At 46.7% G+C, this 18,753-nt stretch overlaps 2 protein-coding genes across 3 annotated transcripts; one reads left to right on the forward strand and one right to left on the reverse strand.

The window, feature by feature from the left end:
* Positions 1-234: 234 nt before the first annotated feature.
* Positions 235-7,058, reverse strand: CGAS (cyclic GMP-AMP synthase). The gene is made up of 6 exons (XM_075046455.1): positions 6,942-7,058; positions 5,570-5,792; positions 4,542-4,787; positions 2,995-3,097; positions 1,556-1,891; positions 235-1,328 (listed from the first exon to the last, which is right to left on the reverse strand). The coding sequence occupies exons 2-6, from the start codon at positions 5,763-5,765 to the stop codon at positions 1,205-1,207; spliced, it is 1,005 nt and encodes a 334-aa protein (XP_074902556.1). The 5' UTR covers positions 5,766-5,792; positions 6,942-7,058; the 3' UTR covers positions 235-1,204.
* On the forward strand, positions 6,333-14,814 carry MTO1 (mitochondrial tRNA translation optimization 1). Of its 2 annotated transcripts, XM_075046450.1 has the most exons (12): positions 6,346-7,583; positions 7,704-7,903; positions 8,548-8,665; positions 9,306-9,595; positions 10,552-10,664; positions 10,807-10,997; positions 11,258-11,388; positions 11,865-12,069; positions 12,151-12,322; positions 13,040-13,158; positions 13,683-13,840; positions 14,021-14,814. In XM_075046450.1, the coding sequence occupies exons 1-12, from the start codon at positions 6,410-6,412 to the stop codon at positions 14,222-14,224; spliced, it is 3,075 nt and encodes a 1,024-aa protein (XP_074902551.1). In that variant the 5' UTR covers positions 6,346-6,409; the 3' UTR covers positions 14,225-14,814. The 2 variants fall into 2 exon arrangements, 1 of the variants encoding a protein (XP_074902551.1); XR_012653022.1 differs by lacking the exon at positions 13,040-13,158 and having other exon boundaries at positions 6,333-7,583; positions 14,021-14,258.
* Positions 14,815-18,753: the final 3,939 nt, after the last annotated feature.

Raw genomic sequence — 18,753 nt, forward strand, 5'->3', positions numbered from 1 at the left:
GCGGGGTTTTTTAAATTATTTTAAAGCTTAACGTTGGAAGTAATTTTGTTAAGACTTGTGTCTCAAGGTTGGGTTTTTTTGAGAGAAGTCTGCATTTCCTTCTAATGGAGGAGAGCATAACAAGAAGTATGTGTTCGTGGCTAACTGGAAAAAAAACAGCTTCTATTCTTGTTCTCATGGATGTAGTTTTCTAGCTTAAGGAGGAAAAAAAACCAGTTTACTGGAGCAATGTTAACAAAGTCGCGAAGAAAAGATACATTTCAAGGTCTGCTTCTATTTCTTTCAGATAAAGTTGATTCAAATTTTACATTTGGATGTCAGGTTCTGTCACACAGACTGCTAATGATAATGGGGTGTGTTTTACTTGTTCGAAGTTATATGGGAAGGAGCTATTCCTTCATTTGACACTTAGTCTGAACTTGTGTTTATTCATGTCATGATGAAATGAATAACTAATAAACTGAATCTAGTAAGATGAGACTATTATAGTAAAATTATTCTCTAAATGTTCTTCTGGCCTTCCCTCTTTTTTTATATCTGCATAACTGAGGTGAAGTCTGGGCATTATTTAAGCCAGTAGGTTATTTTGCCTTCAAAAAGTAGGCTAAAAATATGGACTTCCCAGGGCTTCTTTAAGAAAAAGCAAAATACAGTACAGCAGTTCCCAAATGCTCTGTATTTATCACCTGCATGATTTCAGTAATAGAAAATATTACAATTTTTTTTTTTCCTAAAACACATACTCTTCAACATAAGAAAAACAGCTGAATTCCAATTCTGAGAATGTCAGGTTCATGCTGCATTTTGGTTTTGATAACCTTTCACATGGAGACTCTGCCTCCTCGATACGGGTTGAAGATACATTTCTTTCCACAAGAGTTGTCACACAAATGCTCATTGGCACAATAACATTTACTCTTTTGCAGCACATTAGATAATGATTGCTTCCTATCCAAAGTCCAGTGAAAAGACTCAGAGAAGGTAAGTTACTTCAGGAACTTCATACTGTTTTGGTACCATATTCTCTCTCTGCTGCTGGTGACTGTCCTCTGCAAAAGGTCTTCATCCACCCAGCTGATCTGGAGAAGTTGTTCTGGCTTATGTCGAAGTAACTCCAGTGACATTTTATTGTTTTCTTTTGAAAGCAGGAGTGTATTTTGGATATTCTGCAATGGATCTTCATTTTAAATAAAATGATCATTTTTCACTTTACCCAGTCATTGATGCCTTTATATTTGGAATCGTAGAAGTTACATGTGGGAAACTTAACTACTCCAAATTCTTCTGTACTTTCTTTGCATACCTTGAAGATATTTTTCAGGTGACATCTACATTTGGATAGGGAAGATAAATATTACTTAAACTGTCCTGTTTCTTTTAAGGGTTATGGCTAAGCAGTGCAACTGAAGTATGCAACTTTCTCTTAGTGTTCTTGATTTTGTTTTGGTTTTTGTAGTATCAGACTACTGAGCAGTAACTTAAGGTGCAGAACTTCTGGCTTTAAATATGCAAATATACATGATTAGATAGTTAATGTAAACAATGTTTTTAATACCTCTCCTGAAATATTGGGAATCTGTTGTTCAACTGATAGTTTATTTGTCTTGAAAGGAAATCATTGCTTGCTTTATCTTCCAGGCTGAGCAAGTTGTATCGGGGAATAAAAAAGTGTGGCAGCTCAGATTTTTGCAGGCAATCCAGAAAATATCCCAGGTATCTCTGAAAGCAGTGATCCAGGTCTCCCAAATGCCAGTCTGTGTCATTTGGCCACATGACACACGAGTGGAAAAAAGCAGTTTTGACATGATATGAACAGAATTTTTCCAACTGTTTTGTATATTTCATTTTAAGTTGCTCTAGAAGATACTTCAGAAGCTTAAGACAACCTTTCCTGTTAAATAAGTAAGAATTTATTAGGTACCTTCTACTACATAGTTCTAAGTATGTATTTTAGATTTTTAAATACACATTATTCATGAAAGCAATAAAAATGTTCTTACTGTAATAGAATAACATTTTTAATAATGTTTTGAATAAAATCTGAAAGTAAGTGCAGCAACAGTCTCGATAATCCTAGAAGTCCCGCCCATGAAGTCAGATTCCACCAGTCAAGGATTTCTACTTTAAACAATAGTTTTTGTGCATGCACCACTTGGGTACCCACAAAGCGTTGGTCAGCAGTGTGCTTACACCGTACAGTCTCCCAGCTGCAGATGCTACCAGTATAACATGAACTTGGAGCACTGCTTAAGATTAAAGCTGCCCTACTGGCTTGGATTTACACCGAGGGAAATGCCCCTACCTTCCTGTGGCAGCCCAAGAGGGGAAGAGGTATATATAGTTTAATAATACCTTGCTAGATAGGGGTACAGCACGTCTGATAATAATTCTTAAAGCAAAGACAAAGAATTATGCTTTAGTTATCTTGTGGCTTTCTTGATTCAGTACAAGATATTAAGTAAACTAAGAAGTTGGTTTGCCATTAAGGAGGTGTACTCTACCTCATGCAGATTTTGTTCTTCCCCTTTGAAGAAATGTGGAAACCAGTTTTTGTTGGAGTGAAAAATCACATTTATTCATCCTGATCACATTCAGCAGTTCTTGTCTTACCATCGTTTTAGAAATTGCCTTGGTACGAAGTGTAATTTTGCTCCCAAAGCTCAGAAAGCTGAGTCATCAGACTTTTAAGCTGGTTCTTCTAAACAGGACTGTTTGGGAAGGATGATTTAACAGGTTGCATCTTTTTGCTTTCTAAGGCAAGTCTGGTGTAAACCTGCAATGTAATTTGTTTCCACCTCCTGCTGAGTAAATGCAAGTCAGACGTTTGGCGAGTACATGCAGTATTGTACTGCTGTAGAACAATGATGCCTAAAAGCCTTATTCTTGCTCCCTGAGTAATTAGTCTTAGATCCAATTCCTAAACTGAAACAGTGCTAGACAGCGCTACCCTGGCTCAGGCAGGCTTAAAGTAAAATATTCATATGAAATACCAACCTACAGCACTTTGGTCCATCAGATTCACAACATGTCTTTGAGCTGCCGTGGTTGTTCAGCATGGCCTTCTCAATATGTGAGAAAGAGAGTCGCCAGGTGTTTCCTAAAGTTGAGTACAAGATTGTTAAAACTGCTTACCAGTGTCTGCAACTAGAAAAAAAAGACACTTTACAAGTACTGGCTTAATTTTAAATATCAGCAATTTCTTTGCACCCTAAAAAGAAAAAAAACAAAACAAACCAAAAAAACCCAAAACAAACAAGAATTGTAATTCAGGGACTACAATTACTTAATTCTGCCTTAATTCCCCAGCTGTTCCACACAAAGACATGTTATTAAGAATGCTATTAATATAGGGCAAAAAATATTACTAGTATAGGATATAGTTAATTGTTTGGATGCTTTAACTATATTCTTAAGGACCTTTGGATCTACTTTAAGCTTAATTCTGAACTTTCCTGCATTTGTTGAACATGATTTGGGGAATTACGCTACTCGTAGAAATCTACTGCCTTTGAATTTCTGTTCTGTATTACTAACCTTACTCCATAACCATTTTGGTTTTGAATAAAAAGATCTTCACCATTGGTTGCAATTTCTTTGTGCAAGTCATAGGCTTGTGAGTTTGTCTCAGGTAGGGTGACTGTTCTAAAGCATTTATTTTTGTTCTTCTGGTAATGTTTCTGAAAACAATGATTAAGATAGCTCAACCCCTTGTTTTTAAAACACCAGCACTCATTTTTGTCTTCTTTATGTAAGTTAGACTGTTTCCTTTGCCTGTTTGGTTTGCTTACTCTTTGCCTTGAATTTTCACAGGAAGACATAGCCCAGTAAAGCAATAATGATGTACTTGGCATTGTTAAGATGGGCATGCTAATTAAAAAAAAACAAACAAACAAAAAAAAAAACCCCCAAAAAACCACCAGATTGCCTGAACTCTTTCTGCTGAAATCATCAGTTCTCATAATGCAATGATAAGTGGGGATGTTTCTGCAAAGTAATGTAGGCTTGGTGTGACAGTGGTCTGGAGAGGGGAAAAAAAAAAATAATCTTGTAGCCATACCAGGGTTCAATGAGAAATAATGTATCTTGCTAGAAAAGTACCCAGTTTACTTCTGCAGAAGTATGTAACTTGTGTATGCAGTCCCACTTACAGGGATGTTCCCTGCCTTTTTAGAATTTTTATTTTTTTTTCTTACAAAGTAAAGGAGTGGATGTTGCTGTTAAGTACAGCACTAGCATGGGAAAGGTTCACATCCATGTGCCTGACTTAGCAGATTTAATATAATGCTCTTGGGAATGGTTAGTATACAGCCTGGCAGAGCAGTTTTGTCTTTAGACTTCTGTAGAGGATGAGCAGTGTCACAAATCTGAAGTTTTAAAGAAGGATTTCAATTGTCTCTGATCTGGATATATCCAGGATAAGGTAAAGATCTCCACCTCGAAGGCAGAATACTGAACAGAAACCGGATACCCTTTATATAGCACTTGTAACAGCGATCAAGTTGTAGAGAAGATAATGTCATAACTTATTGTATTTGAGGTACCTCTTAGAACCTTTTCTTTTTTGTTTTGCTTGGCTACTAAATAAAGTGATTTGTTTCTGAACTGTCCCCTGACTTTTCTTCCAAGCCACTGTTCAATTTTGAGGCCATCCTGTGTGCTGGGCGGCCAGCTCTGCTGAACTTCCAAAGTTAAGATGATGTCCACTGATATTTCTGCTGGAGGATTTTTGATCTGAAGAGTTATTGCAGGGCTTCCAGCCTTCCTCCTTTTCACAGTTACTTCTGCATCTAGTAACAAAGAAGAAATTTATTTTTTTAATATATATAACTATTAGAAACTGTTTTTTGAATAATGTTAAGGTTTTTACTTGAGAGGAATTTATAATCAAAAGAAACACCTGGGTTCAGTCACTGGCTCTTTGTCCTACAGGATATGGATTTTAAATAAAACATTAAGAAGGCCTGTTGAAGAGTTCTACAAAATAAGGAGTGCTTTTCTTGAACTGCCTGCTTGATTTCCTATGTCTACAGAATCAGAAATACAGTAATGTTTTCCAGCTAGCCACTTCACTGTTGAAAATACTGAGATGGAAGAGATTTGGCCACATTTCTGAAGGCTTTGGAAAAAAAGAGCACCCCAAGGGATATGTTTTCTATATAGATGGATGTAAAATAGTAGGTAATGTATAAAAGAAAGCTCTTCCTTTTGCTACCAGTTCAGCAAATGGCTCTTTGTGCACGGCAGATAGATTCAAAATACATAGGTTGTGTAGGAAGTTCCAACTATGTGACAACCCTTTAATATTCATTAATTTCATATAGAAAGAGGATTGCATAGCGGAGCAATGGATTAATCACATAATATGATTAGCTGTGATGTATTTGTGGTGATTCTCAGCACGAGAGCAAATTTGGGATACTGGGGACAGGAGGGCTTATGGTTAGGGCTACACTGCCACAGAGGCAGTTGACTGGGGGGAAAATCCCGTTTTATTAACAGGGCAATGCATACACCCAATGTAACTGGACTTCTAGCACTCCAACATGAAGCTTGTTCTCTCAGTACTTACTTTTAATGTTTTTTACTTCTCGTTTAATGATGTCTCTTAGTGCTTGAAGCATTTTAAAGGCTGATAATTTTCGATCTTCATCTAAAAACTTAAAGAAATCCTTCTCTTTTGGATTTCTTTTGAATGTTAGGTAATAATAGGCTCCAGTGTCATCACATTCATCCAGCTGAAGTCTTGAAACAGGCATTACAAGCATGATGTCAAACTCATTTGGTTCAGATATCTGCAAAGTACGAGAATACAACAGTCAACGTGCACCTTAGGTTTTATTCTCTTTAGGCTTTTATACCACTTGCGGTTTATTTCCAGCTACCTTGGTGTACTTCTCGTGTCTGGTGTGACATACGAGCTTATTTCTGTAGATTTGTATTACAAGATTGCTGTGCATTCGAGTGGAGAAGAGCAGTTCATTTCCCAGCTTTCCAACTTACTAATTTTAAGAGTTTTAAGATTCTTAAGCTGTTCAGAGTAATGCATAAATGCATGCAGAAATCAGGGAGGGGGGAAGCATTACTATGCCTGAAGCTGGGTTTAAAAAAAAAAAACCAACAAAACTCCAGAAAGTGTCCCTGTGTTTGGCTTTGTTTCAGACTGAGCTGGAACCAGAAGAAAGGTACCGCTCTTTCACCTGCTTTTTGGGAAAACCTATCCCCGAAAAACCGGCACGGGGCCTTCCCTCGGGCAGCATCTCTCTTACTAACCGCGCATACATTCCACCTCTCGGTAAGCCGGCCGGGTTTTATCGTTAGCTGTCGTTCATTAACGTGGCGATCCTTAAACGCCTGTGCCCCCGCACCCACCTTGACGTGCTCGTAGTAGCTGCCGGCGCCCAGCCGCTCGATGGAGCCGAAACTGCCCCCCTGGCTCCGGATGGCCTGGATCAGCTGCGACACCACCTGGTTCACCAGCCCCGACGCCTCGGACACGTCCTGCCGGCCCAGGCTCAGCCGCGACAGCACCTCCCGCAGCCGCGGGCCGCCCGACGACGAGGCGGCGGCCGCCACGGGGGGAACGACCGCCCCGTCGGGCGCCGCCGCTCGCCTCCGCGCCGCGGGGGCTCCGGCGGCCGCTGCCCTGCTCCGAGGGGCGGCGGGGGCCTCTCCGCCCCCCGCGGCCGGGCCCGCCGGCAGGTTCCTGACGACGGAGCCTCGCCTCGCCGGGGGGCCGCGCCGGGCGGCGGATCCGTCCTTCCGCGCTCCACGGAGGGTGGCGGCAGCGGTAGAGTCCCCCGGCCCGCCGCCCGCGCTCCGGCCCCGGCCCAGCGAGGAGCTGCGGGCTGCGGCCTTCACCGCTCCCCGGCCCCGCGAGGCTGCGGGCCGCCCTCTCCGCCCGCCCCGTTCCCCTCTGCCGTCCATGGCCTCCGCTCCCTCACCGCCGGCTGCCGCGGCGCTGCTTCCCGCCTTTCGCCTCAGAGCGGGCGGACTTCCTCTTCCAGGCAGCGCTCCCCCGCTGAGGAAACGAAACCCGCGCCCTTCTGCCCGACAGCCGGGGAGGGAGGGCGGGGCCGCCCCGCCTCCCTCCAATCCCCTGAGCGCATTTTCCCGCTCTCCGCGAGGCCCCGCCCTCCCGCGGGGTGAGGGCAAGCCGCCGCCGACACCGCTCGGCCTCACCAGCCGCTCGCTACCGGGGCGGGGGACGCCCGGTCCTCCGCCTACCGCCCCGGGGCAGCGAACGGCTCCGCCTCTCCAGGCGAAAGGTGGCGGCGGGTCGGGTCCGCTCCGCCCTCCCGCTTCCGGCTGGGCTCCCCGCTGCCGGCCGGCCGGGCGGGCCGCGGTTGCCGCTAGTGCCGCCGCCATGTTGTGGCGCAGCGGTTGGCGCCGCCTGGCGCTAACCCCGGCGCTGAGGCCCGGGCACCGCCGGGCGGGTAGCGAAGTCGGGGCGGCGGCAACGGCAACATCACCGCGCTACGAAGTGGTGGTGATCGGCGGGGGCCATGCGGGGACGGAGGCGGCGGCGGCGGCCGCTCGCGGCGGGGCCCGCACGCTGCTGCTCACTCACAGGATCGGCACCATCGGTACCGCGGGGGGGGGGGGGTGAGGGTCCCGCGGGGAGCCTCGGGTCTCCCCGCTAAGCCGGGAGAGTTTGGGGGGACGGTGGCGGTGAGGGGGTTGACCCGTGTGTGTCCCCTCCGCAGGGGAGATGTCCTGCAACCCCTCCTTCGGCGGCATCGGGAAGGGACACCTCATGAGGGAGGTGGACGCCCTGGACGGGCTCTGCGGCCGCCTCTGCGATCGCTCCGGGGTCCATTACAAAGTGTTGAACCGCGGCAAGGGCCCGGCGGTGTGGGGGCTCCGCGCCCAGATCGACCGCGGCCGCTACAAGGAGACGATGCAGGTGAGAGCGGGCGGGGGGGGGCATTAAACGCGGTTCTGTGGAGAGACCCCGCAGGCCTGAGGTCTGAGGAGGGAGGAGGCTGCCTGCCGCTGCTGGCACATAAATATATAAAAATATACATGCAGTCTGGTAAAGTGGGCAGCAACTCTGAAAGGGGAGTGGGGGTGCGGTCGGAGGAAGTCGAGAGCAACGACCAGCTTGAAAACACAGGTTTATTTCCAGGGATTTTTTTTGTGTGCGTTTGTGGACTGGAGTACTAGAACGAATTAGTCAAATCTGAAGTACTAGTATAAACTACAGAGGACGATGTGGAGGGTGTGGGGTTTGGTTTTTGACATTTTCCTATCAAACCTAGCCACCTTTCTGTTTAGTACTTTAACATAGCGTACTCGGCATAGTTTAAAAAATTCTTTAGCGTTTTACATACGGGTCAGGCTTCATGACCAAATAGTTTCTTTTGAGCTCAAACTCTTACCTGTGAACACCTGCTAGATCAGGATAGTGCAGTAACCAGGTGTCTGCCAAGTGGCCTGGTAAGAAGGGAATAGGGAAGAGGGTGACAGATGTTTTGGAAATCAGCAGGGTTTGGGACCGCCCGTGTGTCTCAACTTCCTAGGTTTTTGCAGTAACTCCTTTCATGACAGAAAGAAATCCTTAACACGCCACTGTTGACAGTTCGTGAGGCATCTGTGGAGGATCTTCTCTTGACAGAGCCGGAACCAGGCCATCCTGGGAAATGCCAAGTCACAGGAGTTGTCCTGGGTATGTGCTAGTAATTCGGTAAGCATCTTCAGTTACTCTACACTAAGAGCGGCCTTTGGGGTAAACATTTCAGATTTGTCAGTGAGAAAGTTGAATTAGCCGGTAGAAGTGATTTAGGCCGAGTGTGAACGAAACTAAGTTAATATGCGTAATACAATGAAAAACGTACCTGGATTGATAGGATATTGGGAGGTTACACAAGTTTAATGTTCTTTGGGCTAGTGATACTGAATTCCATGCTGTGTTTTGAGATTTTATTTGGGAAATGGCATATGCTGCCAACAACGTTATGGGGCAGTGGTGTCCTGTTACTAATAGACTCGTGCTTTATAGTACCCCTTGCTGTTCTAGTAAATAAGCTTTCCGAAATGAAGGCCTGGATAGGAATTTTTCCCAGGAGTGGGTTTGCTGTGTTAGGGGTAACATGCTTAGGAATAAGAAAAATACAGGAATAACTACATGCTGCTTATTGCAGTTATTACTATTAATGCTTTTATTATTGAAATGCTGATTTGTGAAACAATAAAAGATGGATGAACCCTCAGTGAACACAGTTAGTCTAGTTTTAGACAGAAGCACCGGAATACCAGGGCTTTGTTGACACTAAAATATGCACATCTCTGAAAACTTGCTGTTTCAGGGGATGGGAGCACAGTACATGCTGGGAGTGTTATCCTGACCACCGGTACGTTTCTGAGGGGTATGGTCCTCATCGGACTGGAGATGCACCCGGCTGGGCGGCTAGGGGACCAGCCAGCCATCGGGCTGGCTCAGACTCTGGAGAAACTGGGATTTGCTGTGGGCAGGCTGAAGACTGGGACGCCGCCCCGACTTGCCAAAGACACGATTGACTTCAGCGGTCTGGAGGAACGTACAGCTGACAACCCTCCAGTGCCGTTCAGCTTCCTCAGCGAGGCTGTGTGGATCAAGGTGGGATAGCACACATCAAATGCACGGCAGAATCAACCGGGGAGTTGATGGCTGGGAAAGGGAGCTGGGCTGTATTCATACTGGATGTGTTGTTACCCCAGCTCTAGAATAAGATTCAAATGTTGAAATTAGAGATTGTTAACAAGTCGTGACTAGGAAAGAGAAGGGATGGAGTTATCCACAGAGCTCAGAGGTGGCATGTTAACAGCAACTTCAAAGCAGGAGAAACTCAATTTTCCAAAGAAAATCCTGGAAAATGGATTGTGTTCTGTAGTTAAGCAGCACAGGATTAAGTATCAGGAGTTGATTTGCCCCAGAGTGTACAGGAATTGCAATAACTGATTATAATTGGGGTGGGGGCAAAAGTAGTATCACTTCAGGTCCTTGCTATGTGTAGGAGAGGTTTTAAGGAGTTGAGGTGCAATGTTGTTACTATTTTGAATGTGAGTCTATTGATTCTTTTTCAGAAAAATCAGTGAAATACTTGACATGGTGGGGTTTTTTCCAAACCTTGAATTTTCTGTGTTAATTGCAAGGTTTTGAGAGATTTCTTTTTTTTCTTCACCAAACTCTTTAATTGGCTGTTAGCTGTAGGGTCAGCACTTGCTCCTCTTACTTCGGAGCCTGGAATTCCTGTGGTTGATTGGAATGCTGTGATATAATCTGTTGCTTTAATAAGAATACCTATCCTGTAATTAGGAATACGGTGTACAGAATAGAGCTTGCATTCTGGACTCCTGAGTTCTGTTCTGTTCCTTGGTCTGCTTTTGGGCATGTTGCTCAAGATCTCTGATTGCTCATGTTCTGTCTCTACAGTGGCTATGACAGCACTACCCGTCTCTCCGGGAAGTGAGAGCCAACTGTCATGGAAAAGCCTGTGGGAGATCTCAGAGTTGTTCTGTAAGAGTACAGTGTTGTGACTGGATTAACTTAAAGTGAGCTTTGGCCTCTTTCAGCCAGAAGATCAGCTGTCATGTTACCTGACTCACACTACCCTGAAAGCCCAGCAAATTATCCATGATAACCTCCACCTGAACAACCATATAAGGGAGACAACAAGGGGCCCACGGTAAGTGTGTGGCACCATGCAAGGGTCTCAATGGCACGAGCTGACAATCTATCTGATACTGTGGGTCTCTTCCTGCTTTGCTTCTGGAAAGTGATTTTTTTTCTCCATGTCAGGTGGTGCTCATGGCTATTCACTGTTGCAGGTACTGTCCCTCTCTCGAATCAAAGGTTCTGCGCTTCCCAAACCGGGAACATCAGGTGTGGCTGGAGCCTGAAGGCTTGGAGTCCAATGTCATTTACCCCCAAGGCATGTCGATGACGCTGCCACCTGAGCTCCAGGAGCAGGTGATCAAATCTGTCCCAGGCTTGGAAAAAGCCAAGATGTTACAGCCAGGTGAGGGGGGGTGAAGAGTTTTAAATCTACCTCTCATACTGGTTGCCAGTTAATAAAAAACAGATTTAGTTTAGGGCATAGCAAAACAAAGGAAATGTGAAACAAAATTAATTCTTGGATACAGGGCTTTTTCCTTGGTTGTTTTTAAATTGTAAATAAAAGGTGATAATATAAGTCCTTCTGCCCCACTGATTGTCTTTGCTGATAAATAGGGACCTTCAAAATGCCTCCTGTAAGATCTGTCGTGTCGTTTGTCACAGGATATGGGGTGCAATATGACTTTTTAGATCCCCGTCAACTGAGTGCTTCTCTCGAGTCTCGTCTTGTTCAGCGCCTCTTCTTTGCAGGCCAGATAAATGGCACTACAGGCTATGAAGAAGCTGCAGCTCAGGTGGGTGAATCTGATCGTGTATACTCGGTGCTCAGAAAGGAGTATTGCTTTGGCATTTGTCTTTGATACGCAGTCTTGCTAGGCCCATCTTGTGTTAGTGAGCTGTTCTTCCTTTTGTTGCTCACCCCTATTCCAGGTTTGCCCAGCTATTTTCACTTCTAGTATCTACAGTTGCTGCTACTGAGATTGCAGTAACAAAAGTAATTGGAAGCACTGTCAAATGTTTCAGCATGGAGACTGTGCAATGGGTATAATTGAATACGTCTGGGAATTGTCTCTAGTCACGTCAGCAGGGTCCAAGAAGCCCTTCAGACACTGGTAGTATCACAAGAAAGAAACTGCCTAGATTACTAGCACGGACTGTCGCATTTTTGAGGGTACGGTTTGCCACATGAGTCTTTGGAGGCAGATGTGCTGATACTTTAGCCATGAAGAGACCGATAAATGTTTTTTTGTTTTGCTTTCTGTCTGCCCAGGGTGTGATTGCTGGGATCAATGCTTGCCTACGGGTTCATGGCAAGCCCCCTTTCATCGTCAGTCGCACCGAAGGCTACATTGGTGTCCTGATCGATGACCTTACCACTCTGGGCACCAGCGAGCCATACAGGATGTTCACCAGCCGCGTGGAGTTCCGCATGTCCCTCCGGCCTGACAATGCCGATGCCAGGCTCACCCACAGAGGTATTTTATTATGGTGGCTCTTGCAATGAGCAGCCCTGCCTGGTTGGAGACCTTTGTCTCACGTGCCATCTGTCTCTGCAGGTTTTGAAGAAGCTGGGTGTGTGTCACAGCACCGATACGAACAAGCAGTTAAGATGAGAGCTGCTTTAGAGGATGGAATTGCAGCGCTAAAATCCATTCAGTTCAGCATATCCAAATGGTCCCAGTTAATACCAGAAATTCCCTTCAGTAGCAGTCGAAGGTCACCTGTCAGGTAAAGGTTACAGCTGAAGCTTTCCAGTCTGACTTACGCTTGTTTTGGCACATCTGGCTATAGTGGTTTCACAGCATTTGTCCATCCTTCCTGAAGTCATCAGTACTCCAGGATTCCAGCTTTATCACCTTCAGGGGACAGACATCTAATATTTGCCTATAGACTAAATTCAATGTCGGTGTTTTTACTATGCCACATTTCCTGGTGCTGATATAGGCTCCCAAAGCAAGGGGGTACTCCACTGGCCCAGACAGTTCTTGCTGCCCTTATTGAGAGTGTTGCCCAAGTGGTGACACTTTTGCAGTGGGCTGCTGCTCTGCTGAAAGCTTGATAAAGCAGCGAGTGATTTCAGGTTAGTGTCAGATAGTAGCTTTTCTTGTACACAAAGGCCTTTGCTTCCCTTACCCATCCTTTATCTCATCTTATCTTTTCTGTTCTTTCAGCTTGGTGACTAAGACCTGGCTGACTCAGTCAGTGGGAAAGGTTCCCCTTAACTTGTCCCCCCTATCTTGCTGTTCATTTTTCATAAAGAGCTCCTCTTCAAGAGCTTTACAGCTCTTCTGTGTACTGACAGGAGATAGCAGGGAGGTGAGCCTGGGTCTGCAGTTGTTCTGGTTTATGCTGAGATCTTAAGCAGTGTGAACTGGGAACAGCTGTAAATCTGCCTTACACAAGTGACTCCTTCCTACCATAAAAACTTAGTCTTCTTCTCCACAGTGCCTTTGACATCCTTCAATATCCTGAGGCCAACATGGAGGTTCTGGCAAGGGCTGTCCCAGAGCCCCTGGGAAGGCTTGCTCAATGGAGAGAACTGGCAGAGAGATTGAAAATAGAAGGTAGAGTACAAGGGTTAGGATCTCTTAGTGGGATCTGTGTACATTTTGTTCAGTAAGGGGAGAGCCAATCCATTCATCCCAGTGTGTTTCATGTTGCTGCTTCGTGAAATGAAACACCATTACCAGAGCATGCACCTTTTACCACAGGCCACGGCCCTATGCAAGCACCTGTGTTTCACTTTGTGGGGTGAGATCAGCTATTCATGCTCACTCCTGGTTTTTACTCCCTCCTTACTGCTCTGTCAAATAGACCATCCTTTCCTGGGATGAGGGGGAAAGCCAACCCATGTATCTTAATTCCTGGAAGAAACGTACCTCCACCATGGTGTTAATTAAAGAGTATGACTTCTTCCAAAGTAGGGATGCAAATTAGGCTCTTTAGTCTGTGAGGTTGGAAACTTCCTTAGGAGCTTTTGACTCTCTCGGTGGAATCGCTCATTCTGCTTCCGAGAATTCTTGCAAGTGACCTGTTTCACATGAACACCTATATCTGGTTGTTTTGTTTCCCTGATCTTCCATCACAGCTGCTTACGAGTGGTGTGTAATCAATCAACAGCAGGAAATAGAAGAAGTGCGTCGTGATGAAGCCCTCCGACTGCCAGAGGACCTAGATTACTTTGCCATTGATGCATCGCTCTCCACAGAGGTGCGGGAGAAGCTGGACTCTAACCGTCCACAGACGGTAAGATACTAGGCCGCAGCAAGGTTGAGCAGCAGTGAAATCCCTTCTGTGTCTTCCCAAGGGACATGGGGGGGTGAGGAGAATTGGGGAAAGGAATACCCACAGGTTTTGATCTCATTTCTCACTAGCTCCAGTGTGTAGGTTTGGTTTTGGTGAACTTGTTCCTGTTCCCACACACAGATTGGTGCAGTCAGCCGCATCCCTGGAATTACACCAGCTGCTATCATTAACCTGCTGAGATTTGTGAAGACCAATCATCAGAAGACAGAGAAGCTAAAAGCTTTACCTCAGACTGGCAAGGTTACCGGGGAAGAGGTACTCAGAGAAAGCAACTTCCCAAAGACAGATTTCAGCCAGAGTACCTTTGTTAAAACACCTTTGTAGAGAAGTGTACCCCTCCTGCCAGAGTACGTGCAAGATCACGTGTGCTTACAAGCCTCTTCACGGATAAAGCCCGTGCTGGCTGGATCCAAAGCAGTTCTAGTTGTGTCCTGTGGCAGTGTCACCGAGTAGAACAAAGATGACGAATGCACAAGCCTTAAGTAAATGCTCAGGAACCGAAGTACAGCCTGTGATTTTGCCAATCCAAATGAAAAGATGGGAATTGCATTTAAAATTCCACGCATTTGGAAGATGTCAGTCAAAATCTGTTCTAAAGCATCTTGGAAAGGACAGTGTTTTGCGCATCTGAAATGCCTAAGAAATGTTACCGTGCTGAACCCACGGCACCACAAGAGGATTTGAGCTGGGAAGCATGTTCCATTGACTTCAGTACTTGCGTTCATAGCTGTGCAGTGACTACGCACAGTCTGATGTTTTAGTGTGATGTCAGCCAATAGGCAACACTTGGCTATGAAAACGTGTGCCACGCATATTTAAACTTACGTAGGAGACCGATTGAATGTAAACGGTGTATCCTGGGGTGGTTTTTTTTTCTCCTTTAAAATAAATAAATCTTGAAACTTGCTGAAGAACTTGGTTGTCACTTGGCTTTCAGTAGAGCCTTGGCAGTTCGCAGGGTCACAACTCACGCAGGTAAGTGGGGTGAGATGCACTACAGAGCTGGTGGAGGCGGCTGGAGTCAGACTGGCTGCCTGGGTCAGGGTGCTGAGGAAGGTGTTGGGGGGGCATGTCGAAACGTGCCCCAGGAACCTCGGCTCCGGGCGGTGTGGTAGTCCAGGGGAGCAGGACCAGGGGTTTCTCATCAGCGCTGGTCCCGCAGCTGGCAGTAATGCAACTTCCATCTGAACGAGGTACGCTCTGGGCGGTCAGTTTGTTGTGTGCCATTGAGAAACGTTAAATTCATGCCGTTGCTGCGGACCTACTGAATCCTTGCCTGACTCGGGCAGCAGTCTCTGATGCTAGCCCCGTTTCTGAACATCCTTTGGATTGCCTGGGCAAACAGGCTCTGGAGCAAGTTTTGTTGCAGTTAAATCATAGAATCATTGGGGTTGGAAAAGACCCTCAAGATCATTGAGTCTAACTGTAAACCATATGTATGTATATATAGGGCTATCATTTTGAAATCATGATCCTGAACTTTTGTCTGTCTTTCTTGCTGTGGGTGAGCGGTTCGTTTTGTGTCCAGAGAAGGGAGTCAGAGCAAATCCTTTTTGTTGACAGAGACCCTGTCATGCAGTAGGAGGGTGGGCATAGCTTACAGCTTTCTTTGGGGCATCACCTGCCCACCTGAAAGCAGCTCCCTGTCAGCAGCTATTGGCTTGTATGGAACAGCATTAGAGACAGCATCTGTAGGTCAGTTCGTGTCAGAACGGCTCAGAAAAGCTAACGTGTATCTGCCCCTTTATGTCTGTGGCCTATTTTCCTTTCAGCTTTGTTGGCTCGAAGAATTCAACCTTGTAAGCCTGACGTTTAGCGTAAGGAAGGCAGCTACGCTTTGTGGTGAAACGGGCTCCAGGTATGGGGCTCTTGAAATTCCAGCGATGTGAACCCAAAGCAGCCCTGAACCCTGGGCCTCTGCCTATTCAAAGCAGTGGAGCTTCTAGTCAAGAAAGCTTCATGCTTTCTTCACTGCATTATCTTTGTATTGTGTTTGGTTTGGATGTACCTATGTCTGTAAAAACTTAGATCTAGGTTTTTCCAGAGGAGGAAGGAAGCCCTATTGACACCTTCATCCTCTCAGCTTTAAGTAGATTGTGCAGGCTCAGATCTGCGTTTCCTGGTCCTTGTCAGCAGTCACTTCACAGGAAAGCTTTGTTTCCAGTGCGTGTCTTGAAAGGCAAGCCCATCGCACCCTGCTACAAAAGCAAACACGTTTTCCTCAGCTTTCTGTGCTGAATTTATTTCTGTGCTACAAAGGCCTTGGTTCTGGTCTCACGCACCCCAGTGTAAATCAAAAGAGTGATTCCACTGACCTGGGCTGCACTGAAGGAAAAGCAGGGGTGGGCTTTTACTCTTCTTACTTTTAGCAATTTAATAATGCTCAGCCGTGGTCTAAGAGTTAGAAAGGGGAGAGAGAGTTAGTTAACTCGGGGAAATTTAAGTCAGAAGCGCATGGATGCATTGCTTTCCAGCAGATCTTTTGTAACAACTGCTCTCTGTATTTCAGCGTGAAGCGGGTTTTGGGCCACTGGTGAGCTCCCCTGTTAAGACAGGGTGTCCTCTGTTCACGTACGGCGGTTAATGATGTCCATATTTGCTGAAACGGAAAACCTGGCACCCGCACAAGTTTGAGGACTGGCTGTTCTTCAGGTATTAGTTTCATGCATATAGGGCTTGCCGCAACATCTTGTGCTTGCCGAACAGTTCTTGTTCGAGATGACTTTTAAAGTGAAATCACTCATTTTGTTAAGAAAACCGAGCACAGAGAGGCTAACTAATCTCCTGTAAATAGCATGGGCAGGTAGGATGCAGACATCTGCTTTCTGACTCCACTGGGGGTTTGTTACAGGGCCCAAGGTTTTGTTTTTACACGAAGACAAAGCGAGCATAGACCCTCACGGGGTCCTGGGGTCTCGCTAAGGCCGACAGGATGGGAAGGGCAGAACCGGAGGAGCCTGCCTTTAACATGGATGTCTGCTTGCTTTTCCTTGGCTGTGCGGTCATGAATGGCAGTTTGTCCTCCTGTAATCCCCTCCGTGACCGGGCACGCAGGGAGGGTCGGATGCGGTGCTGAGGTTGGCCTAACTCATTGCATGTACCGTGTGTCTTTGTGTTCCCTGTTCCGATGTGAGTCTCGGTTTTTTCCCTCCTGCAGAACACAGGTCTGCTGATCAGCAATTTTCCCCGAGCCAAATTTCCTCAGATCTCTACCATTCTACCTAGTACCAGATTTTTCAGGACAACTTTCCTATTCTAGTTTTCATTTTATATGGTATTTGGGACTGCCCAGTTTCTTCACCTTTTATTTATTTCTGCATGGCAGATGAGAGCAAGAGAAAAATGGGAAGACATTTTACACTAGGAGACACTAGAAGCTGTCACCACCCAATCTTTGATGGTCTCGGTGCTGCTGGAATGTCGCAGGAGTGGCTCACCTTTTAGTCCCCCGCTTTGCTGGCCCTTGCAAGCAAGGATGTGCCTCCTCGTCGAGCATTGCCCTGGCACTTTGGTAAGTAACAATTTGCACTTGCAGTCATTTTAGATGCTGGGGGGGGGGACGGTTATCAGCTTTGATGCCTGCACCTCCCCAGGTTGTGCTCCTCCGGCCGGTGACAGGTATCTCAAGATCCCGTTTAGTGGATGCAGGAGGAATCTGCTGTCCCCTGGGAGCTTGCTCCTTCCACCGGGGAGGTGCTCTCTGTGCTCCCTCCCACCCCAAACCATGGCCTGTGCTGCTCAGAGTCCTTCCAGGTGTTTGTTTCTGTCTCTTGCCATGGCTTCATGGGGCTAGTGAGAAATAAAAATGTGTCTTTCCCCTCTTGCGCTGAAAGTTAGTGGTGGCTGGAGCATTCAGCTGGAAGAGACACTTGCTCTGCAATTGCGATTACAAAAAGAGCAGAGGAAACAGGATTGATTCTTGATCTATTGCCTTAACAACAGGGATGCTTTGGGGAAACAAAACTTGTCTCTTTTTTCTTTCTAAACTGCTGTGTAGGCTTAACCCTGCAGGTGTAAACTCTGAGGGGGGAGAGAGCTGTGGGGTCCCATCGGAGGCTCTCGGGCTCCACAGTCACCATCACAGGACCTTGACCCCCCTGCCCCTTGCCAAGGAGTGCAGTAGTGGCAAATCTTCTAGCCTGAAAACTGGAGGCTGCAGCTTCTTTGCAGACTTAATCCTAGATACTTTGACAGCCTGGGCTATCTCCTTGGGGTGCTCTGCTGTGACCCACCGGCTCGGAACAGCTTTGTCCCAACTTGCCCATCTGTGTCCCTACAGAGCCGGCACATCCCTGCTGCGTGAGCGGGTCTGCACGGCCACCACGGGAGAAACGTGGCTCAGCCGAGGCCGGTGCTGCGGTGGAGACGGGAGGAGGACGAAGCGACGGGCGAAGGCATCCACTTCTCGCATCAGCTGCAGCTCCCTGCGCAAGCCCCAGGAGACGTGGTTTTTAGGCAGCCGTGGGGACCGGTAAGCACACGCTGTTCTCGTTCCAAGCAACTTGGCGCTTGATGTGGTTAACTGAAGAGCAGGCATGGAGCCAGGAGGGAAATGAGCTCACTCTGGGCCTTGCAGGGCAGCAAGAAGGGAGGGGAGCTGACAGCCGGCTCGTGACTAGCCTCCTCGGTTGTGATTTTAGGTGGCCGAACTTGAAAATCGCTGCGTGTGACCGGGCGGTGGCTTGTGTCACAAGCGTATGGGATTTTTGGAGTCACGAGTGAAAAGGCTGCTGCGGGTGAGTACCGCTGAGCTGGCCCCTTCAGCGAGGTTTTTGTCCTTGTCCCATTGCGTCTCGCGGGACTTTGGCCGGGTGACGGTGGCCCCATGATGGGTGTCAGGCAGGAGCTGGAAG

The sequence above is a fragment of the Buteo buteo genome, chromosome 15, assembly GCF_964188355.1.
Source record: "Buteo buteo chromosome 15, bButBut1.hap1.1, whole genome shotgun sequence".
Lineage (NCBI taxonomy): Eukaryota > Metazoa > Chordata > Aves > Accipitriformes > Accipitridae > Buteo > Buteo buteo.